The sequence below is a fragment of the Heterocephalus glaber genome, unplaced genomic scaffold (assembly GCF_053883595.1).
Source record: "Heterocephalus glaber isolate CG9 unplaced genomic scaffold, H.glaber_assembly_v1.0 deba00001497, whole genome shotgun sequence".
Taxonomy (NCBI): Eukaryota; Metazoa; Chordata; class Mammalia; order Rodentia; family Bathyergidae; genus Heterocephalus; species Heterocephalus glaber.
This window is the reverse complement of record NW_028258320.1, coordinates 45202378-45220346: the sequence shown is the minus strand read 5'-3', so window position 1 is coordinate 45220346 and position 17969 is coordinate 45202378. Positions and strand designations below refer to the sequence as shown.

General features: G+C 40.9%; 1 protein-coding gene across 4 annotated transcripts in view; it reads left to right on the top strand.

Annotated features, from left to right (window-relative positions):
• Aldh18a1 (aldehyde dehydrogenase 18 family member A1) overlaps positions 1 to 17339 on the top strand; it is a 48594-nt gene extending 31255 nt beyond the window's left edge. For 3 of the 4 annotated variants that reach the window (XM_004838556.3, XM_004838555.3, XM_021253109.2), the window contains 8 exons: positions 2800 to 2893; positions 5291 to 5511; positions 7654 to 7791; positions 9820 to 10015; positions 10117 to 10238; positions 12171 to 12357; positions 13412 to 13507; positions 16335 to 17339. In XM_004838556.3, the coding sequence (XP_004838613.1) occupies positions 2800 to 2893; positions 5291 to 5511; positions 7654 to 7791; positions 9820 to 10015; positions 10117 to 10238; positions 12171 to 12357; positions 13412 to 13507; positions 16335 to 16516 (1236 nt within the window). In that variant the 3' untranslated portion in view covers positions 16517 to 17339. The remainder of the gene's footprint in view (positions 1 to 2799; positions 2894 to 5290; positions 5512 to 7653; positions 7792 to 9819; positions 10016 to 10116; positions 10239 to 12170; positions 12358 to 13411; positions 13508 to 16334) is intronic. The other variant, XR_015440375.1, reaches the window with a different exon arrangement.
• Positions 17340 to 17969: the final 630 nt, after the last annotated feature.

Below are 17969 nucleotides of genomic sequence, written 5' to 3'. Positions count from 1 at the left end.
TTTATTTTATATTCCTGTTTGTCTTTCATAGGCTGAGGCCTACAGTAGCTTTTTCTTTATTGGTACATGTTTGTAGTATGTAATGATCACATTCATTGTGGGGAGTTGGTACATGTATGCGATGTATCTTCAGTCTTTTTTTGCTCCCTCCCCTCCCTTACCCTCCTTCCATCTCTTGAACTCTTTCATACATCTGTTCTATTCTGTTAATGTATATTTTGTACATATTGCAGTGCATAATGATCACTTTCCTTGTAGGAACTTGGTACATGTACACAAAACATCACAATTCCTCTTTTTTTACAAAAAAAAATCTCATTTCCCTCTCCCCTCCCTCCATCTCTTGATTCTCTTCCCGTATGCTAAAAATCTAGCTTATTATTTCCTATTTTCTTTTATTTTGCTCTTCATGTGTATTTTGAGTTTCTCATATAAGAGAAACCATGCAATAAGTAAGCTTTTGTGTCTGATTTATTTCACTTAACATTATGGTCTCAAGGGGTATCCATTTCTTACAACTGACTCAAGTTTATCCTTCTTTATGGCAGAGTAGTACTCTATAATTCCCTTCTACCCCTGATACAGGGAATCGAACCCAGAGGCACTCTACTGAACTACATCTCTAGGCCTTTTTATTTTTTGTGTGTGTTGTGGCTGAGTCTTACTCGGTTGCCCAGGCTGTCCTTGAACTTTTGATCCTCCTGCTTAGCCTTCCAAGTAGCTGGGATTATAAGTGTGTGCCACCACACCCAGCTTACTATGATGTTTTGATCAAAAACATCATGAAAACGATGAGATCAGGAAGACTAGCTAATGCTGACACATAGTGGGTTTGGAGATGTAGGAAAGTTACTTCAGCCTATTCCAGATCATCTGCCTTATTTATGAGATGGAAACTTGAGAGCCTGCTCCACGGTTGGTGCCCTGGCCCATTCACAGTGAATTTGTCATGAATTAGTCTATATAGCAGATGTGATAAGACTAGCCAGTGTGAGGAGGGCAGGTGAAAGTTGGAGGTTATGTTGTTAAGGATGGATTTGGGAGTGATTATGTAGGCTTCTTCAGGGTCTAAGAAAGGAAAAGAGACTTTAAAATAACTTTAAGTAGAGGAAGAAGTACAGATGGCCAACAAATATATGAAAAAATGTTCAGCACTTCTGGCCGTTAGAGAGATGCTAATTAAAACAATGCTAAGATTCCATCTTACTCCAGAAAGAATGGAAATCATCAAACAATAACAAATACTGGTGTGGCTGTGGTAAAAAAGGAACCCTTCTACATTGTTGGTGGGAATGTAAACTAGTACAACCATTATGGATATCAGTATGGAGATTTCTCAAAGAACTAAAAAAAGAAATTCCATATGACTCAGCTATTTCCCCTTGCCAGGGAGCTTAAGACATGTTACTATAGTGATACATGCCTACCAATGTTTATAGCAGCACAATTCATAATAGCAAATGTTGGAAACAACTTGTATACTCACCAGCAGAAAATTGGATAAAGAAAATGTGTTATCTAAATATATAATGGAATACTATTCAGCTATAAAGAAAGACAAATTTGAAACATTTGAAGGAAAATGGATGCACCTGGAAAATACAGTGTCGAGTGAAATAAATCAGACACACAAACTTGAATACCGTATGGTATCTCTCATCTGAGTAAGGCAAAGTACAGACTAAGAGAAAAATAAAGGAAGGATAGGAGACATCTTGCAGATGGGAAGGAACCCAGGAGGGTAAGGGCAAGGGGTGAGGGAGAGGGGATGGGGAAATAGGTAGAGTGAAGATATGCCTCAATGAATGTGGACATTATGTGCCATAAACATTAACTAAGATTAATAATATCAACAAGAATGAGAAGGGAGAAAGTAGAACTAGAGGAAGGGAGGGAGGGGGGAGGAGAGGAATTAAAGAAAGAAGCTGTATTATGTACATGTACAAACTCCCCAAGATGATTGTAAAATGCATGTACTGCAAACATACACTAATAAATTTTTTAAAAACAAACTATAAGTAGAGAAAGGAAAGAGGGAGCTTAGCTTGCCCCTGAAAACACTTCCTTCCACTTCTTCAGTAATTACCATACCTGTTTGCCACATTTCCCAGACTGGTAAAGAAGGTTGGAGTCTCTTCAAGCATCTCAGACTGGATTTTCCTCTTTAATTGACTTCATCAACTAATCGACAAAAATTAAAAACCAGATGTAAAAATTTACCTGGGAAATAAGTTGTCTAGTAATATTAAATCTATGAAGGTGTATGTGTGATGCTGATTCAAAGTGCTGGCCCCTTTCACATTGATAAATTGCATAACTCGTCATGCTGCCTCTCCAAAGCTGGGCCATGGTTTCATCACTGCAGTAATCAGAGATGATGAAAGAGGAGGAAAAGAAAGAAATAAGAGGAAGTTCAAAAACATGGAGGATAGGGCTGGGGATTTAGCTCAGTGGTGCCGTGCCTGCCTGGCAAGCACAAGGTCCTGAGTTCAATCCCTGGTTCCAGAAGAAAAAAAAATTTGAGGGAAGGCCAGGCGTGGTAGTACACACCTGTGATCTCAGCACTTGGGAGGCTGAGGCAGGAGAATCGCTGTGAGTTCAAAGACAGCCTGAAACACATATGAGACCTGTCTTAAAAAACAAAAACAGTGGTGGGAAATGAATGACAGGAAGTAAGGAGATTTCAGTCAGTGGTGACCTTGGCTTAGGAGCACCTCTAACACTTCAGAAGAGTAGATGTAAAAACTGGTATGTATTCTAGGATTAACACACCTGACTTTAAAATGGTTTGCCTTCTAGAGAGCAGAAATCATCTATCACCTGGCTGATCTGCTGACAGATCAGCAGGAAGAGATCCTGTTAGCCAACAAAAAAGACTTGGAAGAAGCACAAGGTAAAGGATCACGTGGAGGGTATCTGTTTTATTTCTTTTTGTTGTTTTGCCAGTGATTCTGTGTCCGCCTAAAAGCAAGATTATTATAGAAGAAATTACATTTATGCATCATTGTTATCAATGTAGGTAGCTGATACTAGTTAGGTTTTTTTAAAACTTCTCAGAGTACTCCCACCTCTTCCCCAGATATTTTAATACTGCCTCAGTGGGGCTCTTCTTGTCTTACACAGGTCACTCAAGCTGTGGCTGCTATAACAATTTTAGGACCAAAAAACAAGACTGAAAATTCTGTTGCTTTATGCATTCAACTAATAGCAGTTAACTATCGTAAGGCCTTTCTGTACTACCAGCTACTGTGCCAAGAGGATTGCATTTAATCTTCACAGTGTAGTATGTCTGAAGGAGCTTCTCGTTATTATCTACATTTTACACAGGGGAAATTGAAGCTCAGTGAAGTTTTCACTTACAAAGCCATAGGGCCAGTGATGTACCTGGGATTTCACCATAGATGAATGGTGCATATAAAAGAGACAGTTTGTAGAGATAGTTTGTGCAGCCTAGAGAGATTGTCTCTTAGTTTGTCAACCAGTGGGAAGTCTTCCAAGAGTTAGCACCAGGTGCCATCCCGAAATGCCCTTGAGGTGCTCATGTAGAAAAAGTGAGCGGGCTAAACTCACATTGCAGATGACTTTGTAGAGTCAGTGAGGCTCTGGCTCTTTCTCATTTTTCTTTTTCTTTTCTACACTAAGAAATAAAGGTTGATTGTATGAGATTTTTAATTTCCTTTTCTCTTGAGTAAGTATACCTTTACTTAAATATCCAGGTTAATAGTGCTCCGTCCAAGGAAACCTTACAAGATTTATCCACATTATTTCTATTGTTTATAGCACTTTTGAAGCATTGACTTAGAACTTCCTCTGGAGTTTACTAGTCTTTTGAATTTTTGTAGTATTAGAAAGTCATAAAGTAGATTTTTAGAAGTGGAAGAAATACTTGATAATACCAATTCTTTTCCATTAAAGTGAAAGAATTCTAACCCTCAAGAGGTTAAAGCTTTTGTTCAAGGTCACACAGCTGGTGAGCATTCTCAGACTTCTGATCCAAATAATACCTCTGGAAATACACAGAACACACAGTGGGTTAAGAAAGAGCTCTTGGGTCTACATAACTATGACCCTTTGACTCAGTAATCCCAACTTAGGGAATTGATCATAGAAAATACTTCAAGAGGAGAAAATAGCTCCGTGTGTAAAGATACTTAGAAAAGGATTATTTGTCACACAAAAACTGGAAACAGCATGAGTATATAATAACACACGCTTGTTAAGTGCATTAAGCTGTATCAACTCAGTGAAATGTTTAGTAGTTATTAAAATAATTTTTACAGCATAAAAATATGTTTATATTGTGAAGTGAAAAGTTACAATGCAACTTTCACTATAATTAAAACTCAATTTTTGGCCCATGGGACAAAGTAAATAAAATTGATTATGTTTATATTAAATTGGTTGGTAGAATATTTAATTTTTTTCTTAAGTTTGATTTCTCCCCTCCAAAGTAGAAATCTTTTTTATTATTTTTATCTTGGTATAACTATGAAAAAGAAAGGGAAATTTTTGATAATCTCATTTCAGTATTAACCACAGTAATGATTTGTGGTATGTGATTCCAAGTAGTTCTCCTGGATATATATACATATGTGTGTATGTGAATATGTGTGTATATGTAAATATGTGTGTGTATATTTTATTTTTTTAAATTTCATATATGAACCGACCATAATTTAACTTTATTTCAGAAGAATCTATCTTTATTGCTTCTGATTATAAAAATAATTCACTCATTTTTAAAAGTTAAAATAATATAGAAAGATAGAAATAACCACTGTTCTTGTTGCCTTTCAGACATCTCCCTGTGCACACATATATCAAAGTCTTTGATCAATAGTATCCTCTTCATGCTGTTTTATAGTTTAATTTTTTCACAAGCTGTATCCTAGATAACTTTCTATATTAATAAACACAGATATATATAATAATAGCATTGTATAGTCTGTTGTCTGAATTACAGGTAAAATCCATTTTCCCGCTGTTATAAAATCCTATGGTACATGTCTTTGTCACATGCATGCTTGCTGATACAAATGATAAATTTCTGGAAATGAGATTGCTGGCACAAAGAATGTGCATATATACACATTTACATGATGATACATACTGCCAAACTACCCCTTAGGGATGTACAAATAGCATGTCATTTTCTTACTGAGACCCCTGAGTTTAAATGTCTGTTCCTAGTGCACTGTCACATGTTCAGTAAAACGTTAAAAAATATAATTTGGGAGCAGTAGCTTGCCTGGATCTGCTGTTAAAACACGCATTCTCAACACTTTTTCAGGGAGACTTGTAGGCCCTCTGCTGAAGCGCTTAAGCCTCTCTACATCTAAACTGAACAGCTTGGCCATTGGGCTGCGGCAGATCGCAGCTTCCTCGCAGGACAGCGTGGGTCGTGTTTTGCGCAGGACCCGAATTGCTAAAAACCTGGAACTTGAGCAAGTAACTGTTCCAATTGGTGTTCTACTGGTGATCTTTGAATCTCGCCCTGACTGTTTGCCTCAGGTAAATGACTAAGGCCCTGCTGCTGCCATTGAGGTTGCAGAAAGCATATATTTTCAAGACTGGAGATAAATCTCCCCAGAATAATTATATGGGTGTGTGAGAGAAAGATGATCTTTTTTTCCACCCAAAAAGATAATTTTTTGAGAAGCCATTGTCAGGTTTTTCATCACAAGATAATTTATGTTCTTGATTCTTATAGTAGTCCTAAAGGTGGTAGTTAAAAGTTTTATAGTTAAACTGATCCTTATAAAAGTTAATATTCCTGTGTCCGGAATCATATCAACCTGTTACTGGAGGGAACCCAGTTCAACCTACTCTGTGATAATGGGAGAGCATATTTCCAAATAACTTAGCTCATGGTACACTTCATTCTCTGACAGAAGTCCCTGATAGTCTGCTGTAGTTACTCATCTAGTAGCTGGCCTTGCCCATGTGAAAAAGATGTCTCATTGTAACTGATGGCCTTCAGTAGTTAGTGGAAACTAGAAAGCAGCCCTTTTTAAGGAATGTTGAGAAAGCATTTGTTAAAAGTCTTGCCAGTCATCTGTGCTAGGAAACAAGGTGACTAATTAGAGTTTGTTGCCCTTAAATGCCACCAGAAATCTGGGATCATTTCCTTGCTGGACTGTAAGATGATACCAGTTCTTTCTTTACATTAGCCCTAAAGTCTCATACAGAAATTCTATTTTAAAATAAAAACTGTCACCTCTATGTACAAGGCTAATATTAAGGACCATGGAAGTCTAGACTATCCTCTGGAGGGTACTCCCTGATAGGGCTTCAAACCAGCTTGTTCATCAAAGGAGTCCCATCCCCCAGAGGTCTGTCCTCAGCCCCTGGCTGATACTGCCGCACTACCCCTCCACCCACATGCCTGTCATCCAATGCCCGGTGGTGACTGCAGAACTCACCTGCGCTAGTAGAAATGGGTCCTAAGTTTCTGAGTTGCATCCATGAAATGTCTCTGCCACCTGTCATCCACAACAGCTGATCTCTCACCGGGAGTAAGTTTCTTTATCTGAAGCTCCTCTTTTGGGATCTTAACTCAGGATGGCAACACAGAAACCACAAATCCTAAAACTTGTATGCAGAATGCTATGTGCCTGCTTCTATCTGGAGAAAGTTTGCATAATTCTTATAAGGCGGCTATGATCAACAAGAGCAAACAAGAAAGGATTTAAAAATCCACTAATTTGAGGCTAATTGCAATGGTACACACATGTAATCCCAGCACTCTGGGAGGCTGAGGCATGAAGATACAAAGTTTGAACCCAGCCCTGTCAACAACCTAGTGAGAACCTGACACAAAATTAATAATAATAATAATAATAATCAAGGTCTGGTTATAATATATCTCAGTACTAAGGCTGGCCCCTGGGATTCAATTCTCAGTACCACAAAAGCAAAACAAAAAAAGAACTAATTTGGAGAGTAACATAGGTGAGGGTTTATAGTAAAATGTCTTTCCCTACCTTACAAAAGTAGGAGGATTTTCATTCATCCCATTCAGAAAATTAAGCTTCAGGCTTAGGATGATCAGGTCACTGTCGCTGACTCTGCTTTAACAGGGTAGCTAACCCTTTTCCCAACCCACCTACTTCACAAATAGCATGTGTTCCTTTCCCACCTGTCTGTGCCATTGTTGTCGGGGCTGGCAGGAGCTCTAGTATACTCCAGGCTCTTAGTACAAGGCATTTAGAGTTTTCTTAACGGCTCCACAAGCAAAGAATGATGTGGCCAGAGGTGCTGCCATTTGGAGCAAGCAGTTCTACAGAGACAGCTGAGCATGGTGTTCTCCACAGTGGCCAAAGTAGAGAGAGTGGCTATATGGCCTTGGCTACTGAACTAGGGCTGTATTACTAATGGTGGTAAGGAAGTCACATAGTTTAGTTCCTAAGGTCCAGGTGGATTGGCTGTGGAAACCTCAGTATGGCTCCCAGCTCTGCTGTTTATATGCTTTGTATTCTTGGGGAGTTACCAACCTCCCTGGGCTTCAGTATAAAGTGAGATAAAACAGGTACATAATTCACTTGTATGTTGTGAAGATAAAACAGCATAGCCCTTAAAATACTCAATAAATGCTAACATTATGATTGTTCTTGCTTTTGTCTTTGACCCGCTGTTCTCTCCTTTGATCTACAGGTGGCAGCCTTGGCTATTGCAACAGGGAATGGCTTGTTACTCAAAGGTGGGAAGGAGGCTGCACACAGCAACCGGATTCTTCACCTCCTGACCCAGGAGGCCCTCTCAATCCATGGAGTGAAGGAGGCGGTACAGCTGGTAGGTCCCTGTGAATGAGCCAAGTCAGGCCCAAGTAGGCCCAGGTTGGAGCTTTGGGAGTTTGAAGCAAAGCTTAGGCCAAGTGGGGCCAAGACACTTCTATAAGCAGACTGGGTCAGTGTGGTGTTAGGTGCTATGAGCATGTGGACATTAGGCCATTGTGCAGAGCCAGACGATCTCCATTATCTTAGAAAGGCCATGCCTGTAGAACACACTACTGATTTAAAGAATGTGAATTAGGGCTAGGTGTGGAAGTACACCTGTAATCCCAGCACTTGGGAGGCTGAGGCAGGAGGATTACTGAGAGTTCAAGGCCAGCCTTGGCTACATACTGAGTTCAAGGCCAGCCTGAACTGCATAGCTAGATCCTGTTTCAGAGAGAGACAGAGGCAGAGACACACTCATTCTTTGGGTCATAGGGAGTCCCACACCTATAGTGTGAAGATTGTCCTCATTGGTAGAATGATTTAGGATAAGTCAGGTGAGATACATTTTAAGAAAATTTGTCATAGATCATCGTGCTTTATGTAAGAATTAGATCATGCTGTTATCACTATTACTATTATGGTTTCGTGGATATGTTGTTACTGTTTGGTACTGGAGATTGAACCCAGAGCGTTCACACTGAGCTACTTGCCCAGCATTTTTTATTTTTTATTTTGAGATGGGATGTCACTAAGTCACCAAGTTGCCCATTTGGTTTGGGCAGTTCCCTACAGTTACAGCTTAGTACCCTGCTCCCCACAGTGGTCAAATTGGAGAGAGTGGAATGGGCTTGAACTTGAGATGTTCCTGACTTATCTTCCCAAGTAGCCACCACTACTAATTTATGGTCATTATTTTAACTGACTTGTCTCATTCTCCTCAACTATCAAATGATGTATGGCACTATCAGCTACAGTTAATTGATCACCTACAATATAGCAGGTACATTTCTTCCATTACCTTGTTTAATCCTAACAACATGAGGAAAATACCACTAATTATTAGGACCATTTTCTAAATTGGAGTAAAGCAGACTTTAGAGGTACTCACTCAGAGTTACCTAATCTGTGGTAGGGTTTAGATTTGAACCTAGACCACTTCCAGATCTGCATTTGTCGCCCTCACTTCAGCATCTGATGATTCTAGTGGCTGCTGGGAGGGTATCTGCTGACCTGCTATATCGCACGCTCAGTGACAAGAATCTGGGTTTGTAGATTTGGGTGCTTCAAATCCCAGCTCTAGCACATTTCAGATTAGATGGGTTCCTTCTCTCCTCCTTCCATCTCTCTTCTCTCCCTTTCTTCCTTTTGATGTGTAACGTGCATTCAGCAGTCTATACAGGTCCTATATAAACAACTATGTCCATACATACACACGTGACCACCAGCCATGACAAAAGAGCACTTTCCCAAAATCCGAGAGGCTCTCTTCTGCCCTTCCCAATTATTGTGCCCTTCTCCTAGCACAAGATAACCACTTTTTTTGGCTTTTGTTACATTCAGTTACTTTCACCTGTTCTTGAACTTTATATAAATCAACTCATCCAGTCTGTATTTTTATGTTATATGTCCCTTGTTCATCATTATCTCCCTAGCAAGACCCAATCCTTCCTCAAGGCTATGATTAGAGAACCAACAAAGCAACCACTTCTTTTGGTGACCCTCATAGTCTGGCATCATCTTAGCACCTGTAACTTCCACATACTACACTTGGTACTTCCTCTGGCATTTAAAAAATATGCTGCTTTGTGTTATAGCTAGTTGTGTCCTACTTCTGTCTTCCCTGCTTACCTCTGTGAGGATGTGAATTATGTCCTGCATATTTAAAACAGAGCACAATACCAAGTAGGTAGAATTTGATGGGAATTTGCTAGATGATGTTTCAGCTCCCATGATCAGGAACTTAATCTTGTTTTCAATATAAACTTTCACAGTACCCGATTTCATTCTCAGGATTTGCAGACATTTATCTATAAATGGGAATTGGCTGTTCCTATATTTTAAGTGGCCACCAGATGTCTTTTTCTATTTTTCCCCTGTTCAGGTGAATACCAGAGAAGAGGTTGAAGATCTTTGTCGCCTAGACAAAATGATAGATCTGATCATTCCACGTGGCTCTTCCCAGCTGGTCAGAGATATCCAGAAAGCAGCTAAGGGGATTCCAGTGATGGGGCACAGTGAAGGGATCTGCCACATGTACGTGGATTCAGAGGCCAGTGTTGATAAAGTCACCAGACTTGGTGAGCTGGATGGGTCTCCTGTGTAATGAGGGTGAGATAATTGTTAAATCATCTGTACCTTTGGATTAGGTGCATAGAAATAATTCTTTGCTCTTTTTCAGTCCGAGACTCTAAATGTGAGTATCCAGCTGCCTGTAATGCTTTGGAGACTTTATTAATCCACCGGAATCTTCTGAGAACACCATTATTTGACCAGATCATTGATATGCTGAGAGTGGAACAGGTAAGATTGACTCTCAGGCCTAAGATATTATTGTACATCCTGACTCATGGGATTAGACCAGGAGCAGCTGCCATAGTGTTTAAAGTAATTTCAGAAACAATAGTTTTGAGCATGGACAGTGTACAAAGTGCTGTGCTAAATACAGAAGTGAAATACAACCCCTGCCCTCTGACAGTCTAGTGGGTAGACTAGACTGATTGACAGATACTGCATTAAAAATTGCATTGAGTTTTCTGCTAATAGGGTGTGGCAGCATACTGAGTAGATTCTTTCTTCAGTTTTATTCAGCCAGCAGAGTTTAAAGTTTGTGTTTCCAAGCACACTTTCCTTTTTTGATTTATTTGAAAAAATTATGCAGAATCATTTATAAATCAGAAACTTAAATGTATTTGATCCCTTCCCCAAATGTGTTCAGTTACCAATATATTGTACTTAAGATTGTATAGTGTTATCTGGGGTCAGATATTTGTATAGTGTCCTCTCTGGACCATGTCATTGAGGCTGTAAATAAAAGCCAGTAAGTTTCAAGCATAAATGAATGCTCTGTCCTAAATTCATGATTGGAAGATGGTAGAAGCTCTCAAGGCAAAACAGACAATCTGTTAAACTTCTAGCATGGATCCTTTCCAGGTTTGATAGCTGATATCACAGTGCTCTTTCAGAATTATAAAAGTTAGTGAAACAGTAGGGAAGGTGTCCACTGGCTGTGATTGCTTTGACCCTGACATGTCCCTTCCTTTCATTCTTTCACTGGAAAAGAAGACTTCAGTTTACTTATAAATGTGACATGGTCCCAGAGAAGTGTTTTGAAAATGATAATGCGCCCTAGAGTGAAAGGGAATTAGATTGTGTGACCATTCATGTTTGAGTCCTTTACACTAGTGACCCATTTGATAGGGTAACTGTGGATGCCAGGCAATACAATGAACTGGACTAGACTGGAGGAAAACTGTTCTTTGGCCAGGACTGAGCCCTCCTTGTCCTAATTTGGACAAACCCTTAATATCCTCAGCCATCAAAATGTGGATCACCTTGAAAGTCTCAGACCAAAATGAGTCAGTCAATGCAGCACATTTCTATGTAGGAAGTAAACTGATTAGAAATGGGATTCCAGTCCCTGAGGACCTGCTTGGACCCTAGCCCTGGAGGAAAAGAGTCCCCAGTAGGAAACTGTGGTAGGAGGAACAATGAGGACAAGACAGACATCACTTGTTATAACTGGAGCCAAGGCAAGAGCTTAGCCCCAAAGAATCAAGGCACCCACTCTGTTCTGGGGTGGTATCAGAGAACATGGCCTAAGAAGCATGAGACTTGTGACTGGGGCCCTCAGTGGACAGCCTAGGATCTTTAGATTTCTCTAATCAGGAACAGTATTAGTGCAAGAGCTGGAACCTGAGACTAACACATTCAGAAATCCATCAAGTAACCCCAGTTTGTAGTAATAAAAGAACCTCAAGCACTGCTTACTTCTAAAACCAGCCTAGACTTCTCCAGAGAAGACATATATGTGGCACCTCCCTCTTTCCATATGGGTCCAGTGCCTAGGTTCCATATGTAAGGAATGAGATTTTTTATAGTCAGTGTTCATTTTAGTAAAATACCAGAAGTCAAGAGCTTATATTCATAGCCAGTTAAATGCCTGCACACTCTTAATGGACAAAGCTTCCTGCTTCAGTCCCTCCTCCAGCTTTCTTGAGGGCCCATTGCTGGAAAATGACTAGCAGCCTTTCCCAAAGCAGAGCAAACTGGAGGAGAAATGCAAAATGTCATTCAGTCCTCTAGACCTCCTGAGCCACTTGGGGCTGTGGTTTTCCAAGATCCAGCTGCATCACATAGGCTTGACATCAAACAGGCTCATCTTGCTCTTTGATCCTATTGCTTGTTTATTTTTATTATTTTTATGTTGTGGTCCCTGGACTTCCTCTGTTCCAGGTGAAAATTCATGCCGGCCCCAAATTTGCCTCCTATCTGACCTTCAGCCCCTCAGAAGTGAAGTCACTCCGAACAGAGTATGGGGACCTGGAATTGTGCATTGAAGTGGTGGACAGTGTCCAGGAAGCCATTGACCACATCCACAAGTATGGCAGCTCCCACACGGATGTCATTGTCACAGAGAATGGTCAGTGTGTGGGGGTTTTAGGCATATGGTGTCCACCTTGTCTGCTTTGATCTCCAGGTAGTCTTATTCCTCTCATCCCCTCTGGGCCTGCACGAAAACATAGTCTGGATAAACTAATGATAATATGAGTGCCAGCTGCATTGGATGGTTTGCTGAGTGCTTCTATATCTGTTACCTTATAATTTTATCACACAGTTCCATTGGGAAGGGAGGGCAGGGATGGTTAAGGATGATTAACACCACTTTATTTATTTACTTGTGTGTGTGTGTGTGTGTGTGTGTGTGGTACCGGGGATTGAACTCGGGGCCTTGTGCTTGCCAGGCAGGCACAGCACCACTGAGCTAAATCCCTGGCCCATAGCACCATTTTAAAGTCAGTTTATCTGAGACAGGCATTTTCATTTAATCCATGCAGTTCTCCTACCAATCAGTTAAAAGAAACCCATTTTACAGCAGAAAAAACCAAGGCTCCAGAGGTTAAGGGTAGAACCAGCTCTGCACATATAATTCATTCCACAGATAACCTATTGAGGGACACTTCCAGGTGTCAGGTCCCAGAGACCCAGTGGTGAAGGAAGCCATGTGACACTCTTCTAGGCACTGGGATGAGTGTTCTTAGATGCCACCTCACTTCATCCTTGCCACACCTGTGAGCTAGGTCATGTCTTTCCCTTTTACTCAGGCTCAGAGATGTTCAGACTTCTGCCCACTGTCTTACAGCTAGTAAGTATGGACTTAAAATTCCAAGCAAAGCATCTGGCTCCAGAAAGCCTGTCAGCAGGGAGTGTAGACAAGCCTCACAGCACTGAGGCACAGTTGCTGGCAGATATGGATTCCAACCCAGTGTTTCCACACCACTGTGACTGATGGTACTGGTCCTCTGTCTTTCTTTTTAAAACTTTCACAAGCCTGCATGTTTAGTGCACAAGAAGAACACCTGGGGAGGCTCCCTGGGGGCCTGGACCCTGCCTCGATCTGTCACCAGAGAATAGCCAAAAGCATAATGTTCTTCATGGGGTCACCTCAACTCAGTTTCTCTTTCTTTACCCTGCAGAGAAAACAGCAGAGTTCTTCCTCCAGCACGTTGATAGTGCCTGTGTGTTCTGGAACACCAGCACACGTTTCTCTGATGGCTACCGCTTTGGACTGGGTAAGACTGGTCAGGGGAGAAAGGGATCCTCTGTGCATCACTGTGTGGTCCAGGGATCATGATGAGATGGAGGAGATACTTCCCTTTTACTGTTACATATAATCAAGATAAGAGAGACATACTTACGGCAAAATTGAGAAATTAGAGAGAATACTTGTAGCTACCCACCTGATATGTTCAACATCTTCTGCTGCAGACAATTTTCGTGTTACCAAGTTAGGTCCTTGTTTCCTTTTTCACAGATGGGGAAACTTGAGAAAAAAGCAAAGTGACTTGCCTTAAGTTACACAACTAGTGTTCAAACCCCAGCATGTTCAAGTCAAAGCCTGGTTGCTCCACCACAGTACAGCAAAAGAGGTGCACATATCTCATGTATAGGCCATGAGAGGTCCACATGCCGCAGTCCTTCCAGAGCACTGCCATTGAGCCTTACTGCTTCAGAGTGACTCAGTCAAGTTGCCTCAGAGATAGGAACCACAAAATAGGATAAGAGAAAGTGTTGGTACCTGAACAGGGCCTAGGGACCAGCATTAAATACAAACAGGTTGGGACCCAGTGGTAAAACATGTGCTCAGTATGCACAAGGCCTGGGTTTAAAAATCAGCACCAAAACAAACAGAAACAGGTAAGCTCAGAGGTGCAAGGTACAGCAGACTTTGATATAAAAATCTTTGGAAAGATGCCCTCTTCCCCCTTTCCATTATTTATAAAATCTCCAGTCCTCTATAGTAAGTGAGTCTCTAGCTTTCAGGGGTACCATTGTACAAAACTCCAGTGGGACATTTATGACACATTTTCTGAATATTTGAGAACTATTTCAAGTACTTAAAACATTTTAATCCCCCTGAACTTTTTGAATAGATGATCTACCTGTAGAAATAGTTCTCACTTGTTAAAAGTTATTGAAGGGAATTTTACTCAGTTATTCTTAGTCATTAGATTCTTTATTTTTAGTCCCCATTTCTATCATGTTGAGGTTTTGGTTTAATTATCACATCACTTATACTGATCTTTGTTCTCTATATTCTTGAAAAAGAAATAGCTGCATACCCTGAAAGGATGATTTCCCCAGAATTCAAGTGAAAATCCAGAATGAGAGAAGAGCACAAGGCCACCTCACTGTCCTTCTAACACAAATCTAGAGCAAAAGCCTAAATTCTAGCTGAGTTGTATTTCTGTGAACTACAGAAGTGATAGTGATAAATATTTATTGAGCATTTACTACATGTCTGGCACTGTGTTAACCATATTGCAGGCTTTATCTTAATTCTACAAAAGAAAATCTGTTGTTTTCTCCATTTTCCAATTGAAAAACTGAAGCGTGAGAGGGGAAGTTAGGTAATGTGCTCAAAGTCACATAGCCTTTGTGTTCTTTTTTTTCCTTTTCTTTCTTAAATTCCTTTTTTTTTGGTACATTTGAGGTATATGATACATTTACATTTGTCTTTGGGAACTTATACCTTTACATAATGTATCTTGGTTCTTATGTTTTCCCCCTTCCCCTGCCCTCCCTTCAACTCCTTCACCCCTCTCTATTTACAAAGACAGTGTTTTCCATTTTTTCGTTTTCTCATATTTTTTCCTTTTCCCTTCTTTCTTTTCCCTTTCCCCTCCCACTTCCCAATCCCCTTTGGACCTTTTCTTCCAATTTCACATTATCAATTATTCATTTTAATCCTTATTTACACTTTCAGTTTCTCACACCAGAGAAACTATTCAGTATTTACACGTGTGTCCTATTTATTTCACTAAAGAATATGGCCTCAATGTGCATCCATTTAGCTATAAATGTCTCTAGTTTCTTGTTCTTTATGGCTGAGTAGTACTCCATTTTATAAATAAAACCACATCTTCTTTATAGCCTGTGTGTCCTTGAGCCAGAATCTGAACCCTAGTGATCCACTCTTTTTGCCACTACTCCAGATGCATCCTCTCAAGTCTCTGCCTGTAGTACGTCTCCCTGCTCCTCCCCAGCCAGCTCATTCTCATGGTTTGGGTTCCAGCCAAAAGGCAGCTTCTTAGGGAGGCTTTCTCTGCCGACCCTGGATAGAGTACCAGCCCTGCCACACAGTTCCTGTCTAGTACACCTCACTGCATTCGAACACATATGAGATATTCATTGAGCTGTCCTTAGCTGCCTTGCCCGCTGGAGTCTTAGCTCCACAAAAACAGAACCTTGTATCTGTTATTTACCATTTTATTCCCAGGGCCTAGTATGGTGCCTGGTACATAATACCTGTTAAGTAAAGTTGTGATGAATGTGGAAACCCTGCCTGAATACAGTGCAAAACATGGAGTCAAAACCAGGAAAACCTGGTGTCTCCAGTGTCTAATCTGGGAACATGAGGAAAGAAGGGAAATGCACAATAACTTGTACTCAGTAACTGTCTGATGAATGCCTAGGTACTCAGACTTCTGGGGGTTACTAAGAATATATTCCTTCCTTTCTGGAACTTAATATTTGCAGAGATGAAACCTCCATGCTAAACATTGCTATACACCTCAGAACATGCCCAAGTGTCAAAATATGGTATACAATTCATATGCTAACCTGATTCCAGAGACTATTTCTAGTCTGTCAGAATGCACTGGGGATAAAGTATAGAGCCCAACACACATTTCAGTAGAATGGAGTCCATCATGATGTGTAGTGACTGGAAAATGCACTTACTGGGACAGTGGAACTCCAGCTGGCCTGAAGTGGGTCAGAAGTGGACAGGAGGAGAGAGGGTTCCCAGAATGGGCAGAATGAAGTAATTTGGGCCTGGTGAGGGGTTAGGAAGCAGAAGCTGAGAAAAGCCGCATCCTTATGCGTACTTTTTTGTAGGAGCTGAAGTGGGAATCAGCACATCACGAATCCATGCCAGGGGACCAGTGGGACTCGAAGGACTCCTTACTACTAAGTGGCTGCTTCGCGGGCAAGACCATGTGGTCTCAGACTTCTCAGAACATGGCAGTTTAAAGTATCTTCATGAGAACCTCCCTGTTCCCCAGAGAAACACCAACTGAAAAGTGCCAGGAAACCCAGGAATGTTACAGATCTTCCGAGTTATACAAGTCCTGAGAATCTCTGGGGAGAAGCCACATCTTTTCTTCCTACTTCCTGGACGGGCCTGCCTGTTGTAAAGTGCACCTAGATGCTTCTGGGTAGTAGAATAACCTATAAATCTGGAGTGCTCAATTTGGTACTGTTAGCCTTGACTAATATTCATATTCCATTTCACTCTTAGAAAATTACTCCTATGGATAGGGACTTGGCTTTGCTCAGTCCAGCTCCCTTCAGTGAAGGAAACAAAGCTGCAATATTCCCTCATAAAAGGCAAAGGAATAATCCTGGCTGCTTTTTGTGAGGTAAAGTGTCCCTTGACATATGGTTGATACCAGCACCATTATCCCAAATATGTTTTTCAACGTTTCATTTCTTTCATGTAGTCTTTAAAAAGGAAGACTTGGGATTTAAAACAAGGGGCAGCTCTTTCTAGCATTCTCATCAAAAACAGGAACGAAAGTGGACTGAATTATTTCAGATGGGAAGATTGGCCTTTTCTGTGTATTGGTTGCATTGGTAAATAAGCATTCCAGACATCTGCAGCCTGTCCCCATCCAGGAGAAGCACACTATCTGTGATGCAGTTGGAACCTGAGCTGCAAGACAGGTACAGGTCAAGATGTTCCCACCAAGCAGGAGGAATATCTACAACTATTATGCTTGAAAGTTTTATATGAATTATTTTGTCATCCTGCCTTTTTCCTCCAAAACAAAGATTAGAAGATTATTTTAATACTGTGAATTCTTCCCTCCTTTTTAAGAAATAAAATTCTTATCAAAAGCCTGTGTGCATTCTTAGTTTTCCAACTCATTCATCCTTCCCCTTTCCTTTTTTTGACCCTCTTCCCCGTGCTGTTAGGCATGCAGTGTTCTCTGGAAGCTGGTGGGGAGACAGTGGCAGTGGCAGCGGTACAGGCAAGACCTAGGGGAGGAGGGACTCAGGCTGGGAGGGAGAAGAGGAAAATGGGAATGAACCCCAAGAGCTTAACAGCTGGAAAACATGGTGATGGTCTAAAGTTGGTAACCATGTCAGTGACAGTGCTCCCATTATGTCATGTCCCGGTGACAGCCACTTAGCCCTGGCTGCAATTGACATCATTGGTTCACTGTGAATGTGACTAAGTTCACCCTCCCACCTTCTCCCTCTTATTGCCTCATAGTCACCTGACAATTCTAATCCCTCACCTCCCTCCATCTAGCTCCTGTACTTAGGATCTGTGGTGCCCAGAAGTCTGCAGTTGACAGGCTTCTTGTCTCATGGGGGTCCTCCTACAGAAATAAGCACTTGCTAATATGCTGCTCCTTATCCTCCAAGGATGTTTTATGAGCACAAGAAATTTTTTTTAATTCTTTCAATGGTACATTTTAGGTATACAATACATTTACACTTATCATTGGGTCCTTGTACCTGTAC